The sequence below is a fragment of the Prionailurus viverrinus genome, unplaced genomic scaffold, assembly GCF_022837055.1.
Source record: "Prionailurus viverrinus isolate Anna unplaced genomic scaffold, UM_Priviv_1.0 scaffold_42, whole genome shotgun sequence".
Classification (NCBI taxonomy): Eukaryota; Metazoa; Chordata; class Mammalia; order Carnivora; family Felidae; genus Prionailurus; species Prionailurus viverrinus.
This window is the reverse complement of record NW_025927609.1, coordinates 944701-972265: the sequence shown is the minus strand read 5'-3', so window position 1 is coordinate 972265 and position 27565 is coordinate 944701. Positions and strand designations below refer to the sequence as shown.

Sequence of the window (27565 nt, the reverse complement as noted above, 5' to 3'; positions counted from 1 at the left end):
TGAAGGCGCAGCGGGTTGCACTTACACACGTACCCTGGCTCTCTCTTGCCCAGGTGTTGTGTCTGTCATGTCTTCTTGAATCTTCTTCCTGCACATCTGTTTCATTTTCTTTCCTTGTTTCTGTTCTCTATGTTCAGAAGTGCTTCTCACTTCTGAAAAACATTCGAGTTTATTCCTGAGCTCTATCAGCCACCTTTCGGTATCTTGCTGTTTTCTTGTCATTTCACCTTGAGATGTGCTAATTCCAGATGGTTCTCTGTCCAACAGTGAATATTGTTGTCTATTTCTGAGATTCCTGAGGACTTGGAGCCCTCAGCACTGTTTAAATTTCCTACAAGCTCCTAAATGGTTCCTTGCTCCTTCCTGCCTCCCCTCCCTCCCTCCTTTCTTTGGCTCTTTGTTTTCACTCGCCTGGAACTTGGGGACTCGAGTCAGCACATGCTTCCTGGGGTTTCTCCATTTGCTCTCAGAATATTCACCTCGATTCCCACCTAGTGTGAGTCTCTATTTCTTTGTGGAGGGTTACTGTCTCTGGGGAATTTCTGAGTTCTGTGGCTCAAAGGACCGTTCCCCGCTGAGCGTCTGTTTACTACAAACACGGTTCATCTGGTGCTTCGCGTGGACTCTGCTGCTGTGTTCGGGCCACATCTACCCCCGTTCTTGGAGTCTGACAGACCCCTTGACATCCGGTTCTTCTGAAGAGGTCTCGGGGGTTTTTTCTCTGTTAATCTTGTTGCTATATATGGGAATTTTTAAGGAATTTAGAAAACTAAAAGAAAAAAACTAACCTGTTGCCATGACCATGGTAGTGAATTTTGATATATATTTAAGTCCCAGGAAACTTGATAATTGATTAAATAAATAACAAATCATTATTAGTGCCCTACATGGTTGATATTCATTTCCTTACATTCACATTTTTATAATTTTTATTCTATTATTTCTTCCTGCAAATCCAGTATTCTTTCTGAGACCATATTCCTTCTGCCTGAACGGCATCCTTTATAATTGACTTTAGACTGGGTCCACTGAAGACGAGGGTCCCCATTTTCCGACCCTGGAAACGCTTTCAGTCCCCTTCATTTGTGAAGGATGATTATATGTAGCAAAGAACTCAAAATGGACAGTGATTTTCTAGCACACTGTAGCTCTAATTCAGTTCTGTTCTGGTAACCCTGCTTATTTTTGAAATGGAAGCCTTCGGTCTAACTACTGCTCCTTTGAAAATCATCTCATTTAACTCTTTGTTTGATTTTAAGTTCTCTTCTTTGTCTTTGTTTTCTTGAGATTCTATTATGATGTGACTAGTGTGAGTTGCTCTGTGAGTCTTGCTTGGGATGGGCGAGGTCCCCGAGCGTGCGGGTTTGGTGTCCTTCACCAGCTCTGCCTCTTTAGATGGAGCCCGGGCGCCAGGCCCCCCCTCCTTGGAGCCCGACGGGAAGTAGGTCAGCTGCCTGCGCAGTAGGAGCCGTCTCTCGTCTCTCGTCTCCCGCACGGCCCGTCTGTTTCTTCGTGTCGTACGTTTCGGACCATCTCCTGTGGCTTACTTTCCAGCTCATGAATTCTCTTCGGTGGTACGCGGTTCCGTTGTTAAACTTCCTCACTGGGTTTGAAACTTTAGGTGTTGTAGCTTTTTATTTTAGAATTTCTCTGTGCTTTCTTTCAACTTTTCTGTAACGTTACTTTTAACTTTTATTTCGAAAGAATCACAGGCTCGTAGGAAGTAGCAAAAATAGTACAGTCTCCCGGAACATTCGCCCAGCTTCTTCCAGTGGTAGCATCTGACCTAACTATAGCACGGTATCAAAACCGGGAAAATGACACCGGTGCAGCACTCCTAATTAGACTGCAGACGTGGTTCCAATTTCAGCCCTTCCTACCTGCACTCCGTTGGCGGTGTGTGTTGGTAGTAGGAGTAACAGGAGGAATGGTAGCGGTCGCGGTGACCGTACAAGTGATGACACTGGTACTGACAGCAGCACTGGCGGGGGCGGCGGCGGTGGGGATGGTGGTAGGAGCGGTGGTAGTCGTAACCGCAGCCGTAAGAGGGGTGGTAGTAACGGCAGCGGGAGGAGCAGCGGGAGGAGCAGTTGTAACAGCGGAACCATGATTGTAGCGGCAACGACAGCGGTAGCGGTTGAGTAGTGGTCGTAGCAGCAGTTGGGTTCTGTGCAGCTTCAACCCGCGCCCGGGTTTGCGTCACCACCCCCAGGATGCAGGTCTAGGATCCAGGACCGCCCCCTTCACCGCCACTCGCAACTGCCTCGGGGCGCCCTGAAATATTCACCCTCCCCCGCACTCCCATCTCTGCCCCCTGGAAATCAGCAATGAGTTTTCAGTCTTTATAATTATGTCATTTCCAAATGTCCTATAAACGGAGTCGGTTTGCATCCTCTTAACATTGGCTTTTTTCACTCCACTCAAGGCCCTGCGGATCCGTCCCCGTTGCTGTGTGTGTGTGTGTGTGTGTGTGTGTGTGTGTGCGCGCGCGCGTGTGCGCTTGCGCGCATGTGTGCGCGCGCAGGTATCAGTGGCTTGCTCCTTTTGATGACTGTGTAGCATTCCATGGTGTTGGGTGGACCACAGTCTCACCACCCACCCACTGAAGGACATTCGGCTTGTTTCTACTTATTGGCTTTTGTAAATAAAGCGGCATCGTGAGCTCACACACAGGCCTCCGTGTCAACGTGTTTCTAGTTCTCTGGCATAAATGCCCCAGAGTACAATCGCTGATTCTATAGTGAGTGCGTTTTCACTCTATAGAGAATCATTTTTCCAGAGTGGCTGTACCGTGTCCCACTTCTACAGAAATGTAGGGGACATCCAGTTTCTACAACACCCTGCCAGTATTCGGCACGATTGCTATGTTTCAAAGTTATCCTGATAGGTATGTAGCGATACCTCTTTGTGGTCTTAATTGGCATTTTCCTAATAGCTAGCGATGTTGAACAATACTTTCCTGTACTTATTTTTTATCCGTATGTTTTCTTGGAAGATACGTCTGCTATGACTTTTCCTTCTTTTCTAATTGATTTTTTTTAATCCCCCCTCTCCCTCCACCCATCTCCTCTCTGGTAACCATCAGTTCTCTATAATTAAGAGTCTGTTTCTTGCTTTGTCTCTCTCTTATACTTTTCCCCTTTGCTTGTTTGTTTTGTTCCTTAAATTTCACATATAGATGAGACCTTTTGGCATTTGTCTTTCTCTGACTGACTGATTTCGCTTAGCATTTATACTCTCTAGCTCCATCCATGCCGTTGCAAATGACAAGATTTCTTTTTTTTTTAATTGCTGAATAATATTCCATTGTGTGTACACACCACATCTTCCTACCCGTTCATCCACTGATGGGCACTTGGGCTGCTTCCGTAGTTTGGCTGTTGTAAACAATGCTGCTATGAACATTGGGGTGCGTGTATCCCTTTGAATTGGTGTTCTTGTATCCTTTGGGTAAATACTCAGTAGTGCGATTGCTGGATCATAAGGTAGTTCTATTTTTAACTTTGTGAGGACCCTCCATGCTGCAGTGGCCGCACCAGTTTGCATTCCCACCAGCAGTGCAAAAGTGTTCCCCTTCTTCCACATCCTCACCAACATCTGTTGTTTCCTGAGTTGTTAATTTTAGCTGTTCTGACTGGTGTGAGGTGGTGTCACGTGGTTTTGATTTGTATTCCCCTGATGATGAGAGACATTGAGCATCTTTTTATCAGTCTGTTGGCCATCTGGATGTCTTCTTTGGAAAAGTGTCTGTTCATGTCTTCTGCCCATTTCTTCACTGGATTATTTGTTTTTTGGGTGTTAAGTTTGATAAGTTCCTTACAGACTTTGGATACTAACTTTTTATCCAACATGTCATTTGCAAATATCTTCTCCTATTCTGTAGGTTGCCTCTTAGTTTTGTTGATTGTTTCCTGTGCAGAAGCTTTTCATTTTGCTGTAGTCAGTAGTTTAATTTTGCTTTTGTTTCCCTTGCCTCGATGGATATATCCAGAAAAATGTTGTTATGGCTGATGTCAGAGAAGTTACTGCCTATATTCTCTTCTAGGATTTTTATGGTTTCAGGTCTCACATTTAGGTCTTTAATCCGTTCTGAATTCATTTTTGTGTATGGTATAAGAAAGTGGTCTAATTTCATTCTTTTGCATGTTGCTGTCCAGTTTTCCCAACACCATTTGTTGAAGAGACTGGTCCTTTTCCATTGGAGAGTCTTTTCCTGCTTTGTTGAAGATTAGTTGACCATGTGGGTTCATTTCTGGGTTTTCTATCCTGTTCTATTGATCCCTGTGTCTACTTTTGTGCCAGTACCATACTGTTTTGATGACTACAGCTTTGTAATATAATTTGAAGTCCTGAATTGTGATGCCTCCAGCTTTGCTTTTCTTTTTAAAGATTACTTTGGTTACTCGGGGTCTTTTGTGGTTCCATACAAATTTTAGGATTGTTTGTTCTAGCTCTGTGAAAAATGTTATTGGTATTTTGATTGGGATTACATTAAATGTGTAGATTTCTTTGGATGGTATAGACATTGTAACAATATTTGTTCTTCCAATCCATGAGCATAGAACGTCTTGCCGTTTCTTTGTGTCTTCTTCAATTTCTTTAATCAGTGTATTACAGTTTTCAGAGTACAGGCCTTTCATCTCTTTGGCTAGGTTTATTCCTAGGTATCTTACTAGTTTGGTGCAATTGTCAATGGGATTGTTTTCTTAACTTCTCTTTCTGCTGCTTCCTTATTGATGTATAGAAATGCAACATATTTCTGTACATTGATTTTATATCCTGTGATTTTACTGAATTCATTTAGCAGTTGTAGTGGGTTTTTTGGTGGAGTCTGTCGGGTTTTCTGTATGTGGTATCATGTCATCTGCAAGTAGTCAAAGTTTTACTTCTTCCTTATCAGTTTGAATGCCTTTTATTTCTTCTTGTTGTCTGGTTGCTGTTGCTAGGACCTCCAGTACTGCGTTGAACAACAGTGGTGAGAGTGGACATCCCTGTTGTCTTCCTGACCTTAGGGGGAAAGCTCTCAGTTTTTCCCCATTGGGGGTGATGTAGATGGCCTTTATTATGTTCCCTCTAAACCTACTTTGTTGAGGGTTTTTATCACGAATGGATGTTGTACTTTGTCACATGCTTTTTCTGTGTCTACGTAAATGACCATATGGTGCTTACCCTTTCTCTTATTGATGTGATGTATCACATTGATTGATTTGCAAATATTGAACCACCTTTGCAACCCAGGAATAAATCCCACCTGATTGTGGTGAGTGACTTTGGTTTGTTAGTATTTTATTAAGAGTTTTGACATCCGTGTTCATCAGAGATATTGACCTGTAGTTCTCTTTTTGAGTGGTGTCTTTGTCTTGTTTGGTATCAGGGTGATGCTGGCCTCAGAATGAATCTGGAAGTTTCCCTTCCTTTTCTACTTTTTGGAATAGTTTGAGAAGAATAAGTGTTAACTCTCCTTTAAATGTTTTAAGATTTACCTGTGAAGCCATCTGGTCTTGGACTTTTGTTTGTTGGGGTTTTCATTTGTTTGCTTTTGAGAGAGAGCGTGAAAGTGAGAGTGAGAGTGAGAGTGAGAGAGAGAGAGAGAGAGAGAGCACGCACACACATGCGTGCATGCGGCGGGGACAGAGGGAGAGGGGGAGGGAGGATCCAAGCCCCATCGTGGGGCTTTATCCCATGACTATGAGATCATGACCTGAGCTGAAATCAAGATTTGGACGCTTAACTGACTGGGTTTTTTAAATTTTGTTTTGTTTTATTTTATTTTGTTTTATTTTATTTTATTTTATTTTATTTTATTTTATTTTATTTTATTACTGACTCAGTTTCTTTGCTGGCTATAGATCTGATCAAATTTTCTATTTCTTCCTGTTTCAGTTTTGTTTCAGTTTATTTATTTTTAGGAATTTATCCATTTCTTCCAGGTTGTCCAATTTGTTGGCATACAGTTTTTCATAATATTCTCTTAGGATTATTTGTATTTCTATGGTGTTGGTTGTGATTTTATTTATTTGAGTCCTTTCTCTCTTTTTTTTTTTTCTTGGTATGTCTGGCTAGAGGTTTATCAATTTTATTGATTTTTTTTCAAAGAGCCAGCTCCTGGTTTTATTGATCTGTTCTATTGTTTGTTTGTTTGTTTTAGTTTCTGTATCATTTATTTTTGCTCTTATCTTTATTATTTCCTTCCTTCTGCTGGTGTTAGGTTTTATTTGTTGTTGTTTTTCTAACTTCTTCAGGTGTAAGGTTAGGTTGTTTATTTGAAATTTTTCTTGTTTCTTGGGGTGGGCCTGTATTGCCAGCTTGTAATTGATTTTTTTTTAAATGTTACTGTTGAGTTTTGACTATGCTTTATATACTCTGTATGCTAGTCTTTTGTTGAATATGTGGTTTTCAGATATTTTCTCCACGTTTATAGCTTGTCTTTTCATTCTCTTAACAGGATTTTGCATAGCAAAAGTTTTTAATTTTCATTAAGCCCAATTTATTGATTTTCCCTTTCATAGATTATGCCTCTGCATCAAGGCTAAGAACTCTGCTCACCCTAGATTCTGAAGATTTTTCTCCTGTGATTTTTTTCGAAAAGTTTTACTTTCTTGTTTTATTTCTAAGTCTATGATCCATTTTCAGTTAGTGTTTGTCTAAAGTATGAGACCTGGATCAAGGTTCATTTTATTGCCTGTACGATTGTCCCAGGCCCATTTGTTGAAAAGACTACCTTTTCTCCATTGAATTGTTTTTCCACCTTGTCAAAAATCAGTTGGGCATATTTGGATGGGTTTATATCTAGGTTCTCTGTTCTGTTCTGTTGGTCCATACTATTTTGAATACTGTAGTTACAAAGTAAGACTTATTATGGCATTGAGTGATTCTTTTTGCTTTATTCTTTTTTATCCGCCAAGATTTAAAAAAAGAAATTGTTTTAATGTTCATTTTTGAAAGTGAGAGAGACAGTGTGCAAACGGGGGAGGGGCAGAGAGAGAGGGAGACACAGAATCTGAAGCAGGCTCCAGGCTCTGAGCTGTCAGCACAAAGGCCAACTCGGGGCTCAAACTCTTGAACCGTGAGATCATGACCTGAGCTGAAGTCAGACGCTTAACTGTTTGAGCCACCCAGGCGCCCCTTCTCCAAGATTTTCGAGGCTACACGAGGGTCTGCACCTTTCCGTATAGATTTTTGAACAAGCTTGTCTGTGTCTACAAAAAAACATCGCTGGGATTTTTATAGGACTTGTATTGAATCTTTAGATCAATTTGGACAGAAGTGATATTTTTACTATGTTGAGTCTTCTAATCCATGGATATGGTATGTCTCTCCACTTATTTGGGTTTTTTAAAATTTATTTCATCAGAATTTCACAGTTCTCAGCATACAGATCCTGTACATGTCGAGTGTATGACTATTTCATTTTATTTTGAATAATTTTAAATGATACTGTGTTTTACATTTTGGTTTATTTGTGTTCACTGTATCTAGAAGTACAGTTAATTTTTGTGTATTACTCTTATATTCTGCCTTTCTGAACTTACTTATTAGTGCTAGGAGGTTTGTCCTGTTTTGTAGATTCCTAGAGATTTTCTACGTAGAAAATTACCATCTGCAAAGAGAGATAGTTTTATTTCTTCTTTTCTGGTCTATGGGTCTCTGGTTTGTTCTTCTTGCCTATGGCAGTGGCTGGAACTCCCAGTGTGCTGGATAAGAGTGGTCACTGTGGACAGCCTTGCCTTCTTCTCAGCTGTAGGGTAAAGCATTCAGCCTGTCACCATTAGGTATGATGTTAGCTGTTTGTAGATGCTGTTTATCAGATTGAGGGAATTTTCCTATATCCTTAATTCACTGGTATTTTTTATTGTGAATAAGTGTTGAATTTTGTTAAATGCTTTTTATGCGTCAATTAATATGACCATATGGTTTTCATGCTTTAGTTTATAGATATGGTGGATTATATTGCTTGATTTTTTTTTAATATGGAGCCAGCTTTGCATACCTGGATAAATCCTGATTGGTCATGGTATGTAAATCTTCTATGCATTGCTGGATTCATTTTTCCAATTATAAAAAATTAGTTTAGTTTATTCATGTCTATGTTCGTAAGGCAAATTGCTCTGTAAATTTCTTTTTCTCTACTGTCTTTATCTCTGGTTTTGGCATCAGGGTGATAGTGACCTCACGAAATGAGCTGGGAAGAATTCTCCTTCGGTTTTCTCTAAAAGATTGTCTAAGGTTGGTGTTCATTCTTCTTTAAATGTTAAGATTCTCCAGTGAAACCATTTGGGCCTAGAGATTTCTTTTCCTGGAGCTTTGTATTACAAATTCAGTTTCTTTAATGGGTATAGAGATGTTGAGGTTGACTGTTTCATTTTGCCTGATTTTTGGGAGTTTGTTGGTTCTTCATATCTTCTGTCTCTTTGTGAAGCTTCAGAGATTTGGTTCAAGCACGTTCATAAATGCTCATGAAGCATTTTTACGGTGGTTGCTTTAAAATCCTTGTCAGAGGATTCAGACACCTTTGTCGTCTCCGTGTTTAGCATTTGTTGATTTTCTTTTCTTTTTCATGTTGAGATTTTCCTAGTTTTTGGAACAATAAATTATTTTTATTTGTATCCTGGACATTTTGGGTATAGTGTTAGGATATTCTGTATCTAATATAGCTCTCTTGTCTTATATGAATCTCAGACCTCTGCTGACCCCATGTGGGGCACCTTGTTTACAACAGACTGGAGTGGAGGTCCAGGCCTCTCCCTTGGTCTCACAGGTACCTAGGCAGAAGGAGGGGTGCCTTGATACTGCTGGGTAGGAGTGGGAGTCTAGGTTCCCCATTAGGGACAGGTGTGTGTGTGTGTGTGTGTGTGTGTGTGTGTGTGTGTGTGTGTGACTTTCCTGTCGTCATCGCTGCCTGCAGTAGGGCCGGTATTGTCAGAAGCTCTGTGACATGCTAGCTTTCCTGTTCCCAGTCCTCTGCCTGGAGGGGGAGCAGACTCTTCTGGAGACTTGTTTGTGCCCTGTGGTGCTTTTAGGTTGCAGGCTTTCCCAGTGACCAATGTGGAATACATAGGAGAGAAACAAACCAAGTGGTGAGCTCACTGCTGGGTCATTCTTCAAACCCTGAGCACCGCAGCCAGCCTGCCTTCCTCTCTCCCCTTCCCCAGGCTTTCTTTCTTTTATTTCATATTTAATGTCCTGACTTTTTCATTGGACTCGGCAGGAAGAATGGGGGAGCCGCATCTGCTCCATCATGTCCAAGACCAGAGGCCCTGTCTTCCCTACAGCTAATACCGTCTGTGCCTTCTTGATTAGTTTCCTTTATCAATGTCATCAGAGGGCTGGGTATTTTTAGACCTTTTTGGAAGAACTAAATTGTATCTTTGTTCATTTTCTCAACTGGCTCATATCTTGTCTTAACTTCTGATCTATCCTTTGTTACTACCTTCTTTCTACTTTCTGTGGGTACTTTCTATTATTTTCTAAATTCTTTTTTTTAACATTTACTTTATTTATTTTGAGGGAGAGACAGAGACAGAGAAAGAGAGAGAAAGAGCAGGGGAGGGGCAGAGATGGACAGAGAGAGAATCCCAAGTAGGCTCTGTGCTGACATGGGCTGGAACATGAACCAGGAGAGCCTGACCTGAGCTGAAATCAAGAGTCAGAGCTTAACCAACTGAGCCACCCAGGTGCCCCTCCTATTTTCTAAATTAAGCTGGATTTTTTTACTCCCTAATGTTTGATTTTATTCTTAATATAGGCCTTTAAGGCCATAAGTTTTTCCGTAAATTCTACTGCAGCTACTTGCCACAATGTTTGGCGTGCTGCGAGTTTATTGGTCTAGTTATTTTCTAATCTCATTGGTTCACTCCATCCATTTATTATTCAGAAGCTTTTTAAAAAATGTTAGGTCCAGAGGTATTATAAAGCTATCCTTTGCTAATGATTTCTAATGTAATTGCCTCGTGGGTGGAGAGCACAGTCTGCGGATTCCGCATCTTCAAAATTTGTTGAAATCTGCCCCGTGAGTTAGAGCATCGCCAAGTTTTGTTCTGTTCCCCGAGAGCTTCGGGAGAGCGCACAGCCTCCGGGCGCGGGGCGCGGGGTGACAGGCACACACAGCGCGCGTCCGCGTCCCGTGCTCCGCGTCCCTGCTGCGACCTCACCGGATCTCGGCGCAGCTGCTGGGGCGCTGGCACCTGTGAGAGAGGCAGCTTGCGGGTCCGCTTGGGTTCCCCGTCAGACTGAACCCCCAGTTCTGGGCCCTCCTGGCGTCTGAGGGCTTCCCCTCTCACGTGGACTCCCACGGTATCTCTGGCTGCGTCTGGCTGAGCCTCCTGAACTTTCTCCCGGCTTTTCTCCTGTCCCTCTTCCCCTCCGGTCTGTGGGCCACAGAGAGCCAGGCTGCTTGTGTGAAAACTTCGGGGTTTATCGTTTTTGTCTGATTTGCCTCTTTTTGTCTCACAGCCCGCACACACCCCCGTCTTCCCCAGACCCCCCCCCCCATTCTTTCAGTGGCCTCAACCCCCCTCCCAGGGTGGTTCCTGGTGTGTCCTCCACTCCCGCCCTCCGCCCTGTCCCCTCCTCACCCTCTCCCGCACTCCTGCTGCCGGCAAGAGGCCAGCGCGGTGGAGGCCAGTGGGCAGGGAGGAAGGGAGGAGAGCACTTTGCCTCTTAAGAGTCTGACGTCGCCTTCTGGAGAAGCCCAGTCCCTTCTCTGAGCACAGACAGCAGCGTGAGCTGATTAGCCCCGGTGCACGTGTGTGCGAGCGCGTGTGAGTGTGTGTGCACGTGTGGAGTGTGCGGCTGAACGGGCTGCTGCTGTCTGCTCGGTGCCCAGGAGGCCAGGGACGCCCGGCGGCACTCGGCCTCTGAAGCTGATTTGTTGTGGCGGCCTGCGCAGTAAGACCCTGGCTTCTGTTGTTGCTAAGTGGGTCGTTCCGGAGGGAAGGCGTGGAGGTGACAGGAGGCACGTCCCTCACGGCACCCCCGGCTCCCTCCCTCCCAACGCCGGCTGTGTTTTGGACGGGCAACTGCAGCGTGTTTCCTCCTGGATTTCTGTGGAACTCCACGGAATGCCTGGTGTCCCGGCTCCCTGAGTGCTGTGACGTCGGGAGAAGTGGGTCACTGCATGGATGGGGCTGTTTGTCACGCCACTTCAGAGCTTTCTGGCCCCACCGTGTTTCTTACCAACCTAGGGACATTTCAGGGCTCTCTACCTTGATAGACTGGGTCCCTTTACGTATGAAGTTAGATACGAATTTAGACTAGTTCCCTAAAACGATGTGAATTGCGGGTGGGATGTCCTTTGGGTAAAGGTCACTGATTTCTGGTTTTATTGCGTTGTTATCAGAGGCGCTGTCTCTGCTGCTCGCGTGTGCCTTACCCCCTGCTCACCCGCCTGCTGGAATTCTGAGAGCCGCTGGGGGGAGGGGGCAGGAGTTCTCCTCCCATCTGTTTCTCCCGGTTTTCACTGTCTTCAGACCGGCTTGTGGTTGGGTCTGTATCCTGATGGTCCCCTCTGCGGAGGGGAATCCCCCAGTTGTCGTGAAAGAGGAGAGCCAGAGGACTTCTGGGGGCCTGACGCCTCCTTCCAGAAAAGTTCGATCATCCCCCTTGTCTTTACACCTGCTGCAGCTCTCACCTTGTAGCCATGATTTGCCTTTGGAGCCATTCTAGAATCCTGCATGAATTCCTCATGGCTTGGGCTTCAGCTTTCCTGGCTTAGCCAAATTATTTGCCACGTTTTCATCCACTTTCCAGATTCCAGTGTTGTGTTGACAGCTCGTGTCGGTTGTCCTCTCTTCTCCTGATTTTTCGGTCCTTACGAGTTTGTGCCTTTTGGTTTTGCGAGTGTTATTTACGTGCACTTTCTGTGAGAGCGGAGGTAGACACGTTCTGCACGTTTCATGAGAGGTTTCTTTCACTGCTGTTTTTTAAACTTTTGAGTATATATTGCCTTTGGTTTTTTTTAATTGAACATAATTCACATATCGTAAAATCCACACTTTTAAAGTGTACGTTTTAGCCGTTTCTAGTATATTCACCAGGTGCACAGCGATCACCGCTGTCTGACGACCGCACGCGTCATCGCCCCCGAGGAAGCCCCGTACACATCGCTAGTCACATCACTGGCCCCGTGCCCCTCCTTCCTCAGCCCTAGGAACCGTGAGTCTGCGCCCTGTCTCTGTGGACACCTCGTCTGCATGGGGGTGTCCAGGGTGCGGCTTTCTGTGCCTGGCTCCTCTCACTCAGCATCACGTCTTCCAGGTTCACCCCTGTTGTGTTATGAAGGCGTCATTCCTTTTTGTGTGGCTGAATGATACTCCGTTGTGTGGCCAGACCACATCGTGTCTATCCATTCATCCGCCGATGGGCATTTGGGCTGTTTCCACTCTTTGGCTATTATGAATACTGCTGCTGCGCACACTCATGTACACGTTTTTGGGTGAACACGTTTTCATTCCTCATGAAATGAGACTCACTCTCATTAGGAGTGGAATCGCTGGGTCATATGGTAACTCTATGTTGAACATGGCTGCACCATTTTCTATTTCCACCAGCATAGAACGAAGGGTCTGGTTTCTCCACATCCTGGCTGGCACTTGTGATTTCCTGTTTTCCTGCCCTCTCCTCCTCTTCCTCCTCTTCCTCCGCCTCCTCCCCCTTCCCCCTCCTCCCCCTTCCCCCTCCTCCCCCTCCTCCTCCCCCTTCCTCCTCCTCCCTGCCTCCCCCTCCCTCCTCCCCTTCCTCCTCCCCCTTCCCCCTCCTCCCCCTTCCTCCTCCTCCCTGCCTCCTCCTCCCTCCTCCCCCTTCCCCCTCCTCCCCTTCCCCCTCCTCCCCCTCCTCCTCCTCCCCCTTCCTCCTCCTCCCCCTTCTTCCTCCTCCTCCTCCCCTCCTCTTGTCCTCCCCCTCTTCCTCCTCCCCCTCTTCCTCCTCTTCTTCCTCCCCCCTCCTCCCACCTCCTCCCCCCTCCTCCCACCTCCTCTCCCCTCCTCTCCATCCTCCTCCTCCCTTCCTCCTCCTCTTCCTCCTCCCCATCCTCCTCCCTTTTTCTCCTCCCCCTCCTCCCCTCCTCCTCCTTCCTCCCCCCTCCTCCCCCCTCCCCCCTCCTCCTCCTTCCTCCCCCCTCCCCTCCTCCTGCCCCCCTCCTCCCCATCCTCCTCCCCCTCCTCCCCCTCTTCCTCCTCCTCCTCCTCTTCCTCCTCCCCCTCTTCCTCCTCCCCCTCTTCCTCCTCCTCTTCCTCTTCTTCCTCCTCCTCCTCCCCCTCTTCCTCCTCCTCCTCCTCTTCCTCCTCCTCCTCCCCCTTCCTCCCCTCCTCCTCCTCCTCCCCATCCTCCTTCTCCTCCTCCTCATTATTATTGATGTCATCACTGCTACCATTCTTTTTTTTTTTTTAATTTTTTTTTTTCAACGTTTATTTATTTTTGGGACAGAGAGAGACAGAGCATGAACGGGGGAGGGGCAGAGAGAGAGGGAGACACAGAATTGGAAACAGGCTCCAGGCTCTGAGCCATCAGCCCAGAGCCCGACGCGGGGCTCGAACTCACGGACCGCGAGATCGTGACCTGGCTGAAGTCGGACGCTTAACCGACTGCGCCACCCAGGCGCCCCATCACTGCTACCATTCTTACCGGCACTGCTATCCTAGTGGGTACGAAGTGGACCTCGCTGTGCATTTTCCTAGTGACTAATGAGGTGGAGCATCACGTGCTGATCTGGCCGTCTGTCCATCTTCCTTAGACACATACATACTCAAATCCTTGCACGTTAAAAAAATGCATTTATTGTTGAGTTGCAGGAGTTCTGTCTGTGGTCTGGATAGTAATCTCTTCTCTGATACATGATTTGCAAGATTTCCTCCTATTCTGCTGGTTGTATTCTCTCTCTCTCGTTAGTCCCCTTTCATGCACAAACGTTCTTAATTTTGGTGGAGTCCGATTTATCTGTGTTTTGTCATTGTTGCTGTGCTTTTTGGTGTTGTAATCACACCTGGGATTGCCCAATCCAATGTCATAAAGATTTTTCCCGCGGGTTTCTTCTAAGCGTTGTAGTTTTAGCACCTAAGCCTAGGTCTTTGGTCCATTTTGACTCAATGTTTGTATGTGTTGTGAGGTTCGTTCTTTGCATGCGGGCGTCCAGTTGTCCCAGCACCACATGTTGCCAAGACCATTGTTCCCCCCATTGAATTGTCATGACATCTCTGTTTAAATACTTCCATTGCTTTCTGATGAATTCCCACCGACTGACCTTAAGACCTAACTCGGCAGACACCGCCTCTCTGGCCGTCCAATCAGTAACACACTGAACCTTTTCCTGCACTCGTGTGTGCGTGTCATTCCAACGGAGAACGCCGTGTGCCCGTATGGAAGACGCAGGTTCTATTCAGCAGTACTTTTCATGGAATTTCCTTGCATTTGGTGTTTTCCAGTTTGTTTTGTTTTGAACGTCGGTGTTCTGCACAGATAGGACGTTTGAGCTTGGAAGAAAGTCACTCAGTGCTGTGGTTTATTGCCTAAAGTGGTGGCCTGATTGACTTAGAGAAAAGCAAAGACCTTGAACATAGGTTTCTAATTATTTTTGGTGCCATGACCTCACAATGCCAAGTGTTGGATGCTGTTATAAATAAGCCTTTTAAGATGTTTATCACAATAATTCAAGGAGGTCAAAATATACACCTGTGGGATAGAGTTATAACACAGCAAAGAGGATTACATATGAAAATAGCTACTTGTGACTGGGGATTAGATTCCCAGTTTGGGCAACTAAAGTGAATTCAGAACGTAAAAATTCAGGGGACTCAGAGCCAGGTGAAACTGAGGCTGCCTGGAAAAACACTGGTGGCGAGCAAAGCAGGTCTGCCTGGACGAGAGCGTGTGCCCCGACGGACGAGCGCACTTCCTGTGAGGGTGAAGGCCGGCAGTGCATTCCAGTTAATGTGCGATTTCATGAACGTTCGGAAATCAGTGTTGCGGGAGGGAGAGGGAGAGAACGGGACCAGACGTTGTCGGTGGAAGGTGGACTGTTTCGTTTACGTGCTCAAAAGTTGGTATGGTTTTACCAAAGAGCTTATTCGGGACTTCTCATTTACAAAACGGAAGCCTCCTCATGTTCAGAGCTGCCTCACTGGGGGCGGATAGGGCAGTGTTCCCAGGATACGTTCTCCCGGGCATTTCGTCTCCGTTTCTCGCACGTGCCTTCTACTTGAATGCTTAAGACACGTCTACTGCTCCGTCAAGTGCAAGAAACAGGTCTGTGGAGGCTCGGTCCTAACGGGCAAGGTCATGACTGTGCACACTCACATGCTTGTGTTCTGTGTTTCAGGTAGGTGAGCCTCGGACGAGTCAGCCCTGCCTGTCACCAGCTCCCGCTGTGATGCTCTAAGTCACAGTCAGTCTGAACACTTGCTGTCTATGGACCTGCTCTGACTCTTAGAGCCTGCTTATGGGGGAAGGTGAGTGACTGCAGATATGTTTCGTCTGCCTGTCTGTCAGTGTACCGGGAACACAGGTGACAAGGTCAGACTCAGCCTCGAGAGCAGTGAGGCGGTAGGTGTTTGACCCTCTTCGTGTAGGAATAGCTTTCCTGGCTGAGCCCTGAGGTGGAGTTTGAAGAAGCAGTCTAAGCTGAGGCAGAGCATTTGTCCATAGCTTTTTCTCTTGAATGTAGGAGGAGTGTGGGAACCCTGAGAACTATGTTCCCCTAAGTGGTCCCTGCTTTGACCCCTCCCGGCCCTCCTGCCACCACTCTGTAAAGAATGCCGGGTGGGGACTCTAAAGAGCTGGGTCTGTTGCCACTTGGTTTATTTGTGTCATAAACGAATGCGAGCCACGTGCCAGGCCCCCGTGCTGAGCACCGCATGCGAGCCTGGCCCTACGACGGTCCCTCCGTGTGCGAGAGCGTGCGGCACCCTGGGTGTGGGTGTGCACGGGCAGGTGTGTGTGTGTCCCACACGTGCGTGTGTGCGTGTAGGAGCGCGTAGGCAGCGTGGGGGCGCGGGTGGGTGTGCGTGTGTGCAGAGCGGGTGTGCGTGTAGACAGGCGTGTAGGGGTGTGTGCACAGGTGCGAGAGCATGTGTGCTCTGTGCCCCTGTGCACTCCAGCACCCTGAGGTCCAAGTACTCTCTGACCGGCCTTACAGGTTCTGAGCCTGAAGGACGGGCTTTCTCCGGCCTCAGATCGAGGCCTCGGGTTCCTTCCATGGCACACGTGCCTTGGTCATCCCCAAGCCGGTTGTAGTTTATTCATCCGTGTGTTGATGTTACACGGGCTTTGCCGAGGCCTCGAGGATACATTCCAGTGTGCTTTACTGACCCAGAGACACAGAGGTGGCCATCGAAAATCTTTAAGCTGTGTGATTTATTAATCCAGATTCACGACACAAACATTATATAGGCTCTGAATTAACGTACCTCCCAGGTGGTTGTCAAAGAAACACGAGCGTTTTGTAAATGTCACAACTTAATAGTAAGGGACACTGAGCTCTTCACCGACTTTCCGAATGTCTTCATTGTTCTCAGTACCAGCTCCTCTCTGCCCTGCCCGCACGTTGTCTGTCTGAATTTGTTTGTTTTTAAATTGCAGCTCAGCATTTTAATCCCGTGGCGCTTGACCCAGTTCTGTAAGCCTGTGTCCTGTGTCGTTTTGCTCTTTTCTTTTGTTCTTCCCACTGAGGATGGTTAAAACCATTTCACCTTCCAGGTGTCCGGTCGGGCTGAATGTCAGTGACTGGTCACAGTGGACTTGAACTCTGCTGGACTTGGACGCGAGCCGGATGAGAAACCTCCTTTGTCACAACTGGTGTGTCCCAGGCTGTGGTCAAGAGTGAGGCCAGTTATGTAAACTAGAGCCGGGCCGACCGGGGTTCTGTGGGGGACAGGCCAGTAGCAGCACCAGGCTCTCACCAAAGCTGGGAGCCGGGGGGGCCCCCACAGGGCTGTCTGCCTCCTTTCCAGCTCGCGCGGATGGGCCCTGCCCTCTGCCTGGCCATGCTTGCCACCTACCTGTGTGCTAGATGGTCTGGACCTCTGACCCCACGTCAGGCACGGGCCGTGGCTGCAGACGCAGCAGCTGGAATCCATTGAAACAGAAACACATGGCCATCCGGGAGGTGACTGGCCACTGAGCCCAACACGTCCCAGTGAACCCGAACCCGCGGGGTGCCCACGGCTGGCCGACTCCAGGGAGATGTGGTGCGAGCAGGGGGGGTCTCAACCCTCAACCCCCGTCCCATTTGCCCCGCGCCCTCCACCCGGAAACTGCCGAGGTCACATCCTCACTTCTGCCCCTGGAAGCCGGGGTGCCCCTGTCCCTTGGTTTCTCTGGACCTCTAGGCTGGACCCCCTCTTCTCCTCTGTGGCCCCCACACCCTCAGCTCCTTCTCTGTGGCTGGTGACCCTGGTCCTTTGTGTCCCTCCTTCATACCGCTTCCTTTCCATCAGGGCTCTCTCCGCTTCCTACGCACACCAGACAGGCACGCCCCTTGGCAGTTTGCCTGCTCATGACGACCACCCACCTCTCTGTGCCCCGGACGGAATAGCTGGCTTGGCCGTCACCACTTGCTCACCATGCACCAGACCTGCCTGGCAAGGTCCAAGGCCTGACCCGGGCCGACCCCCAGCCAGCGTTCAGTCCCTACCCCCACCCCGGCTCTCAGCGGCACTTGACGCCGTTGGCCGCCCGGTGGGCAAGAGCCTGTTTTGATGGCCTGAGCCTTGTGACCGGGAGCAAGCCACGTGTGACCGTGCTGCTCTTTCCCGTCCGTCAGGGAGTAAGGACAGTCCTGGACGGGGACCTGCTGCGAGGCGGGAATTAGCCAGCAGCGCCAGATACGCAGCAAGGGCTGTGCTGGCTTTCAGCACCCTCCTCGCTTGGCCGCGAGTGGTTGACATCCCGGGGACTCCGTGCTCCACGGGGCCCTGATGACAGAGCCCACCCCGGGGGGGGGGGTGGAGCACAGGAACGGCCCCTGTCACGGCCGGCTTGCCACTTTGTGCCAAGCTTCAAGTACATGTGTCCTTCCACCCAGGAATTATATCTGTAACTGTGTTTTCCAAGGAGATACGAGAGGGGCAGAAAGAGGTCCACCCAAAGATTATCGTGAGGACATTCTTTAATACGACAGTTCAAAACCTGGGAATACAGGCATTGCGGACTGGTTACGCTCTTCTACATACAAGTGTGTAAGATGTTATGCGTGATAAGAATAGTGAGAATACCACGGGGAGTATGATCGCGGTTATGTAGATTTAAATATATTGACATAAAAATATTTCATATGTAGTGTTAAATGAGAAGAACAGGATGAATGTGGGTGGTTTGGTCCTATTTTTGTAAAAATACAGTGATGCACACGTACTAGAGAAAAGTCTGACTAGGCGGACCTCGAAGTGTCCCACTATCAGGTGGTCTCCCTGAGTAATGATATTACAGGTGATTTTTTGCAGAAATGCATTTTCTACCTTTGTCTGTAGTGAACATCCGATATTTGTGCTGCCTTTAAGTTTCTTCCCTGTGCTGTGCAATCAGGCTGACCTTGGTCAGTAGGACCCACAGGCCTCCACTTCGTGCACCTGTGTGGCTTGGAGAGCCCCCGCCTGTCTTCATAGCCAGCGGTTCCTCTCTGCATCTGTGTTTTTATCACGTGTCCGCATCTGATTTCACGTGAGGTGGTGAATTACGGTGATACGTACAAGGTGGACCGAGGGTGGCTTTCTCCTGCTCGGTGCCCGTTCGGGCGGGTGGACCGACCACCAGCCACCTCTCGCGGGCCGAGTCAAGCCGTCCTGCCGGTGCCGCCCACACCGGAGCCCGCCGTCGGGATGGCTCTCCAGGACACGCAGCGCTCACGCATTTCCAAGCTTATGTGTGTGGCTGGCTTTTCAGGCCCGGACCCGGCAGCTCCAGGTGACAAAGAAAAAAAATGGGGAAAGGAGAGGATTGGCGGTTGGCGCCGCCTCAGGCACCTCATCGTGCAGCTCCGGGACCGTGTGTGTGTGTGTGTGTGTGTGTGTGTGTGTGTCGGCGGGACCGGCTCCGTGCGGGGCCGAAAGCAGCGGACGGCTGAGAGGGGCAGCGACAGCTCAGGGCCCGGGAGCTGCATTTCCATCACTGCGGCCCCGCCCACGCCTTCCTCCCGGAGCGGCTGCCGAGGTTCGTGGCCTGCAGGCGCGCACACTTGTGCACTGGCCCCTGTGTGGGGAAGGAGTCATTGAAATGACAGCACGTCAGTGCCGGGTGCACCCCTCCAGCGGAGTGAGGGGAGTTGGGCGAAAGTAGGTCACATGTGCCCGGTCCCATGTCACGAGGTTTCCAACCTGAGGCCAATGGGATTTGTAGCCTCCTTTGGTTAGGACAAAACCCGCTCTGGTTTTTCTCCTTTAGCATTTCATCTTCTCTAGACAAGGAGAGTGGCCATCTGTCTGATCGCTGCATCCGGCCGGCCCCTCTCGACCTCCCAGAGCCGCTTTGTTCTGAGGTAAGGCGTGCTGGGGCCCGGGGAGGCCACTGTGGCCGGGAGAACAGGCCGTGTGTCAAGTAGCGGGGCACGCGCAGGTCGCCGGGACGTGTTAGGAGGGCCTGCTGTGGCCAGTCCAGCACTTTCCCTGGGACGGACAGAGTGGAACCGGTGTCCTATCTGCAGTCGTTCCAGACGTCCGGGCGACGATACTCACTTTAGGTTCGTTTTTAAAACCCGGGCTCCTCTGTAGGGATCAAGGTCAACTGTTCATAATGTTAAAGTGTTACCATGTAGAAAGATGGATGGTGCGATTTTACAGCCCTCGGTGACTCTGGGGCCAGGTGTAGGACTAGGGCTCCCGCGCGCGTGCTGGCCGCCCCGCGGTCTCGGGCCCCGCACTCTCAGTGCGGCCAGCACCTTTGTGTGCGCACTTCAGCCTCCGCGCTGAGCAAGTGAGCTGCTGGCTTCCGTTAGTGCGAAAGCACCGTGGAATCCACGTAGCAGAACCAGGTTAATCCGCGTCTGCTTTCCGTGTACGGACAACATGCGCTTTTGGAGCTCATCACTTACGTTGAGAGATGGCATCATTCTCTTGTGTGTGGGAGCTCAGGGTGTGAGTCCTTCGTGATAAAGCAGATGGAGAATGTGTAATAGTTTAAACGTGTTTGTAAAGCTAACAGGAGTTTTAGAGCTTACAAACGACAAACAGTTTTTAGCTGTCCTGTAAATGAGCTGAAATACCCAGTGGCTCAGGATCCTTCTGACGGGCATGTTTTGGCAGGTCACGAGTGGGCTCTAAAGTGTTTGTGGTGTCTGTGCAGTGGGCTGACCTCTGGAGCCACACGTAGACAAAGACACACTCCTCTTCAGGTTTGCCGGAGGAAGATGCTTCCAGAATAGACTTTCAGAAGCAAAGTCATGATGGTATTTGATTTGAGGCTATTCTGCAGGAGAAAAGCTTTTTACCTTTCTGAGATAAAATATTTAAAATTTGTATTTTAAGTGGCTTGCCAGGACACGTGGGCGCGTGGCTAAGCTCACGGAAGTGTGGATTATGAGTTACTCTACTGTTAGAGGTAAAAACGCCAGTTGTACCCAGGGTGGCAAGAGAAGCTTTTCCCTTCGTGAAAGTAGTTCTTCAGCGTAGGATGATACCCATTTCCTCTCACCCGCAGCCTTCGAACAACTGTCATGTAATATTTCCAAAAAGCTCTCTCTTATTCATTTTGCAGTCTTGAAGAAAGAAAAAGTTTTCTGCTTTTTCATTAAGATAGGGCAGAAATTTTCAAAAGTTTTTTAAGAATTTTTTTAACATTTGTTTATTTTTGAGAGGGAGAGAGAGAGAGAAAGAGAGAGAGAGAGAGAGACAGAGCACACGCAGGGAAGGAGCAGAGAGAGCAGGAGACACAGAATCTGAAGCAGGCCCCAGGCTCCGAGCTGTCAACACAGAGCCCAATGCAGGGCTTAAACCCACGAACCGTGAGATTATGACCGGACCCAAAGTCGGGCGCTTAACCATCTGAGCCACCCAGGCGCCCCTCCAAAGTTCTTACTATCTGTGATTATAAATGCTTCCTTTATGCCTGGGGAAAGCCCCATGCACATTGGTACCCTGTTTAACAGCCTCGTTTTTCCTGTCCCGCTGGTGTGCCTTCCCATGATGAGGGGTCGTGCGCGAATGGTCATCTTGGGTGGGAGCCAGACTAAGAGGCATGAGGGTGACGAGCGTGTATGTCGCGTTAATGAAATTATGAAATCATACCTCCCCTCCCCAGTTTATCGCCTTCAGGAAAAAATGAGAACTATCTCTAGAAATAAAACCAACATTCTGACTAGTGTTATGGGATGTTTATTTTCCCTTACTTATCAGAGGGGGAGATGATTGTTTTTCCAGAAATAACATAACAACGCAGAGGCGACAAGGCTGTGTGTGTCCCTTTGTACTTCTCAGAAGAGCGTCCTAACGCAAAGCAACAAGGTGTGGCGCTCCAAATCCGTCCACGCGGTCCCGCACTGGACATGCCCTTCTCTCTCCCGCCCACCTGGGAGGAGAGCATACAGTGGGCAAGGGGACGTCTGCCCAGCACACTCGGCGCCTTGGCCTTGATTCATGTGGGGACGGCAAGGGCCGCGCTGGCGTTGGGCCTGGCTGGCCTGCAGTGCTTGGTCTGCCCGGGACACGTCCCGTGTCTGTGAGGGCCTGGCTCTGCCTAGGGAGGCAGAAATCCCCCCCGTCGAGCACAGAAGCCTCAGGGAAGATTTGGAGTCCCGCGTGCCCCACAGCTAGAGGCTGTGGAAAGACATCTCCATTCTGGCTGAGGTGGGGGCTTCGGAGGTCAGGGCACTGAGGACCAGCAGACCTCCAGAGCGGTCCGTGGGCAGAGCCCGTGTGTGTGTGGCGTGCCTGCGGGGGGGAGCCCTGGGTTTCCTTCTCCCAGAGCATCGGCTGCATTATTTTAATGAATAGTGCAGTGCAGTCAGTGGTTGTGGGAGAAGGTCCTGGACCGTCATCACCTTCACCTAAGAACTCTCTGGAGACTCGGGTTCTTAGCCACGCCTCACCCTGGCCATCTGTCCAGACCCCAGGGGGCCCAGGCTGCGATTTACCAAACCTTCCAGCAATGCAGACATCCATGTGGGTGTGAGAGCCACTGGTACCAACCGCACGGGAGTGAATGTGTGGACAGTGGTCACGTGGCACGACCGGTACAGTGAGCGACCCGTGGACGCGGCCAGATCGGAGGGTGAGAGTGTCCTAGCCGAGCGCCTGTGCTCCGGAGCTCAGGGGTCTCGTGATCTGTCAAGTCAGACAGGAGCCAGACCCGCCTGTGGGGAGCCCCTCGGTGTAGCTTCCTGTCCTGTGTGGCGTGCAACCCTGGTGTGCAGGTCAGTACTGTGCTGAGGTCTCACAGGACCTGTTCTGTCCGTGCCTCTGCCATGCGGCAAGACCCCACTGCCAAGCAGAGGCCTCGGGACCTCAGCACACCCTCGCCTGCTGGCTGGCCGGGAGACCCCGGGAGCCGCCGTCATGGCCAGCTTCTCCAGGGGTGTGGCCCGAGGCGGGGGATGAGCTCCAGAGACACTGAGGATGGCCAGCTCGTGAGCCAGCCGTGCACATCCACCCCCCCTCCCCCGCCACCGCCTGGGGCCCCTCCCCTGAGCAGGCAGCCCCCATACAAAGTGTGGAGGCGAAGGGGCATCATTAAAAACATCTAGAAGAACCCAGAAGTGGAAACGGGAAACACGTCTGTATGAAAACATACTCCCGGGGGGTGCCTGGGTGGCGCAGTCGGTTGGACGTCCGACTTCAGCCAGGTCACGATCTCGCGGTCCGTGAGTTCGAGCCCCACGTCGGGCTCTGGGCTGATGGCTCGGAGCCTGGAGCCTGTTTCCGATTCTGTGTCTCCCTCTCTCTCTCTGCCCCTCCCCCGTTCATGCTGTCTCTCTCTGTCCCAAAAATAAATAAAAAAACGTTGAAAAAAAAAAATTTAAATTAAAAAAAAAAAAAAAAAAAAGAAAACATACTCCCGGGTGCAGGTAGTGAGCCTGTCAGACACGAACAGGTGGGCGGGGACACAGCTGGAGGGAGGGGGCTCGTTCTGTTCTGTTTTCATGAAAGTGGCATTTGAATCAATGGATGGATGGACTGTTCAATAAATCGCGTTGGGTTAGGTATTTATTCTAAAAATACACCACTTTTGGACTTGACGTTACACCGACACCAGTGTGTTTGAGAGGGCCTAAGAAGCTAAAGGGAACAAAACCATGAAGGTCGAGTTTTTTAAAGTCTCTTTCAGGCCGGGCACCTTCGGCAAAACACACATCCCGCCGCCGCAAGCGGAGGGGGCGCGCTCACGTGGCACCTGCACATGCCTGGCCTGCGGGGGGACAGGAGCAGCCCGGTAGAAAGCCACAGATGTGACAGGGACCACTCGGGATGGGGGCCGCAGCCGCGGAGAGATACCTGTGTGCTTCTGAAGAAACACAGCCCGGGAGCACGGCGAGCGTCCGCGATGACGGGCAGGGCAGCCCGCAGGAGGGTGGCGTGCCGGCGTCTATGCAGACAGACGACGCCTTCCTCCGGGAGTCTGTCACCGCAGACGTGTGTGCGGTGTTCGTAAGGGAGGAAAGGGCCCTGGGCGCCCGTGGCCAGGACGGTGGGCACTGCGAGACATGAAAGGGAGGCGTCATCCCATGTGGAGGCCTGTCGGGTGCCGGGCGAGGTCGGAGGCAGCCCCGTGCACACCCCCAAGCAGGGCCCGTGTCCCTGCACCGACTTGTCCCTCGGCCCCAAACCGGAGAAGGGCCAGCACGAGTGCCCACGTTGGCCCCTGGCGTCCTGGGGAGGACCCGACTGTGGCTTTCAACAGTGCAGACGGATCTTGGGGATGTTGTTCTGTGTGAGCAAAACCACCCACAGAGCATGGGGGTCCCTGTGGGCTCGAAGAACAGTGAAGGCGCCGTGTGGACGGCAGCCAGTGGTGCCGGGTGGGCTGGTGAGGGCTGCAGGACGCGGCCAGAGGCGCCTCTCCTCAGGTCTGGAATGTTCCATGCTGTGAAGTGGTGGTCACGTGGGTAGGTGTGTGTGTGAAAAGCAACGCGTGCACTTACGATTGGTGCATTTTCATACCTGTGAGTTACACCTGCATTTAAAAATCAGTCACAGAGCTCACATGGTGTGACATTTACGCAAAACAGAAGGTAGTGTGTGTCTGGAAATGCTAAGGAAAGGGTCCTTCGGTGGGCAGGGCGTTCAGGGTCACTCTGTCCCCTCTGTCTGCTTGTGTCAGAGCCCGAGGGGCCCTGCTCTCTCACACCCACTCACACCCCGGCCCACCAGCTCTGCTGGCATTTGTCGCCTCTTGATTTCGTCCTTTTTACTGGTTCTGAAAAGGATGCTGCTGCTGTTACAGCCAAATCTTTGAGAAATCAGTGGCCCAGGTGACTGGGAGATGTGTATCTGTGACTTTCTGAGCCGCTGCCTCAGGCCGGGTTGGAGGAGGGAGGGGGCGGGGCCAGGGGACACTCCCGCTGACCCGTCCCCTGGCTGTGTCCACGGCATCTGCCTCCGGAACAGCCACCCGGCTGGGTTCCAGATGCACGATGAAGCAACCGCCTGGTGTCTGGGCATCGCCAGAGCCCCCCCGTCCCCTTTCTGTGACCCCTGTGTGTGCAAAGACCCAGCCCACGATGGGACGCCTTGGCTGAGCCAGGAGGAAGCCTGGAGCAGCGTGTCCTCACTCGAGCCTGGGCTCCTGCCTCAGGTGTGTCCTGCCAGGAGACCCACGGGTGCCGGGTCAGCTCTGGCAGCTCACTGGGAACCTCTCCATTAAATGTCAGGCTCTGCTAGAGTCCCTGGAAAACAGAGCTCGCGTGACACAGACTTGGCTCCCTCGGCAGCCCACTCTGGTTGCTCTGTTGGGTCTACCTGTGCTGTGTCTGTGCACGGAGCTATAAATCCAGCTTTGTGTTTGGGCAGGTGGGACCACCAAGGTGAGAGACCGCACGTGACCGTGTCTTTCTCTGACACGCCCTGAAATGAAAGCTGGGGTGCTTGGGGGCTTAGCTGGTTGAGCATCTGACTCTTGATTTCAGCTCAGGTCATGATCTCACTGTTCCTGAGTTCGAGCGCCGTGTCGGGCTCTGTGCTGACAGCACAGAGCCTGCTTGGGATTCTGTCTCCCCCTCTCTCTGCCCCTCCCCCACGTGTGTGTGTGTGTGTGTGTGTGTGTGTGTGTGTGTGTGTGTGTGTATGCGTGCACACAGGCGGCTGCAGGTTTTCAGGATTAAGGGGCCATCAGGGATTGAAATCCAGGGGATTAAGGCTCATCAGGAGCATCAGCTAGGGGGAGGGATGCCCATGGTCACTGCCTCGGGAAGCTTGTGGCCTCGCCGCCCCCACCCCCATCCTGCTGCTGAGGCTACCCCCGGCCCCTGCACACGGCCAAGACCACTCAGGTGCCCAGGGGGCATTTTCAGCTCCTCCACCCACAGGGGACCACCCCAGGGGCAGCCCTCTGTAGGCCCCTGCAGCGTGGGACGCGTTTGCAAGTGCAGACCCCTCAGCACAGCGAGGGGTTCGTGGGGGCGGGCCTACCACTGGCCCCACCTCGCCGTCCCCTGATCCATCCCACTCCTCCCTTGGGCTCCCAGGACACTCGGCAGGCCGCCTCCGTGGGCAGGCAGCTCCCCCAGCAGGGGACGCGGGAGGGGGCTCCAGCGGCCAGACCACAGTGTGAGCCTGTGTGCCCCCCAGAGCCTGTCCCCATCCGCCTGTGCCCTGAATCCGCAGCTGGACCTTTCACACGCGTCCTCAGCGCCCCTGCCTCCCGGGGTTCATCAAAGACGCTCTCGGGTCAGCTGTACTAGGTTCAGGTTCCAACTCACAGTCTCTGTAGGTTTTCAGTCTGGTTTTCTGTACGTTTTAGTCATCCTTTAAACTTGGATTTTCTGGTCTAAAAATTTAGTTTTCTAACTAAGCTCCCTTTTTCCCCCTGAACTTATTTTTGTTTAATTTTTACTTCTCTGGTGCTGCCTCCTGTGTCTGTGTCGAGCTTGTCTGCTTTTAGCTCCTGTGTTGCCCGTTTTCTCTTACCTCATTTTTATTTCTGTAGACTTTTACCACGAGTGTTGTCTTCAGCGTTTCCTTTTCCCCCAAGTTTCTTTCCCTTCATTTGAGAAGACTCTTAATGGTTTTAGTTGCTTTCACTTATATCTTTTTTTTTAAATTATGGTATTTTATTTTTAGCCGGTGCCCTTTCTCAGCATCATAATGATGTTATTAAAATATTAAGACATTGAAAGAGATTATCTAACTTTAGCTTATTTTTCAGCATAGTTGAGAGCAATCAGTGGTTTTGCCTGTGCTGCTGGATGGATCCTCTTTTTTTTTTTTTAATATTTTTATTTATTTTTGAGAGAGACAGGGCACGAGCAGGGAAGGGGCAGAGAAAGAGGGAGACACAGAGTCCAGAGCAGGGTCCAGGCTCCGAGCTGTCAGCACAGAGCCTGTTGCGGGGCTGGAATCCACTAACCGTGAGATCATGACCTGAGCCGAAGTCGGACCCTTAACTGCCTAAGCCACCCAGGTGCCCCTGGATGGATCCTCTTAACAACTTCCGTCCGTGCATCCAGGAGACCCGCCAGCATGGCCACGGGGGGCTCGGGGCTGGCGCAGGGGAGCCGGTGCCCACCCGGGCCTCATGAACGCACTGCCTGCTTCACGGGGCAGCCACGCCAGGACCGGCTGGGCCCGGAAAAGCCGTGAGCTGGCCGGATGCTGCTGAGCCCTGCGGTGACCAGGCCCCGGGCCTCCTGCTGCACACGGCACGGTGGGCCAGGCTGCCTCTGGCTGCCGGCGCATCCCCACCCGCCCTGTGACCGTGGACACGTCGCTCGAAGCCTCTGGCCTTGTGTCCCATCTGCGTGCCATACAGTTGGCGATTCTGTTAGTGGTGCTGTTCCATCTCTGTGCCCGTGAGCTCTCTTATTCTGGAGGCTGAGGCGACCTAGGTCCTTTGGGGGAAGAGCAGCCAGCCCTCACCATAAGGAGGACCCTGCACCTGTGCACCCCGGGAAGACTCCTGCCAAGGAAAGGGGCCCCGGACAGCTCGAGGCAGAGCTGGTGCCCTGGACCAGGCTGGGCACCTGCTTGTCTCTCAGGGCCCCCTCAGGTAAGAAGATCCCCCTCTCCGTGGGGCCAGGGCTGCAGAGGTGGCTCTGAGCTCCCTCTCTGAGGTTTGCTCCTGTGGCCCGTACAGGTGCTTCCCCCACCCTTCCTGCCAGCTCGGTCTGCCTCACCCCTGCATCCCAGGACACTGCTTTGGAGGGGGCGAGGGGTCCCTGACCCCAACCAAGATCAGAAGGATGAGGGGCGGTCGCCACTGCACCTGACCCTTCGGGGCCACTTGTGACCTGTCCTCATGTTGGGACTCTGGGAGACAGCGATTCCCAGGACCGGCTCCCGTCCCCAGAGCCTGGGACCTGACAGAAGAGAAGATGGTCCTCACTGCACCTTTTCTTTTGTTGTTTTTATCTAACATTCATCCCTCCCAGATTCTCGTGGTTCTTGGTATGAATTGCCACTTTGTTGTAATAAAAGCGGGAATTAAGAGCTCCATG

General features: G+C 50.6%; 1 protein-coding gene across 5 annotated transcripts in view; it reads left to right on the top strand.

The window, feature by feature from the left end:
- The window catches only part of PCBP3 (poly(rC) binding protein 3), a 277127-nt gene that overhangs the window by 194076 nt on the left and 55486 nt on the right, over positions 1–27565 (top strand). For 4 of the 5 annotated variants that reach the window (XM_047847074.1, XM_047847073.1, XM_047847076.1 and 1 more), the window contains one exon: positions 15311–15440. In XM_047847074.1, coding sequence (XP_047703030.1) covers positions 15431–15440 — 10 coding nt within the window. In that variant the 5' untranslated portion in view covers positions 15311–15430. Of the gene's footprint in view, positions 1–15310; positions 15441–19368; positions 19463–27565 lie in introns of all 5 variants that reach the window. The other variant, XM_047847082.1, reaches the window with a different exon arrangement.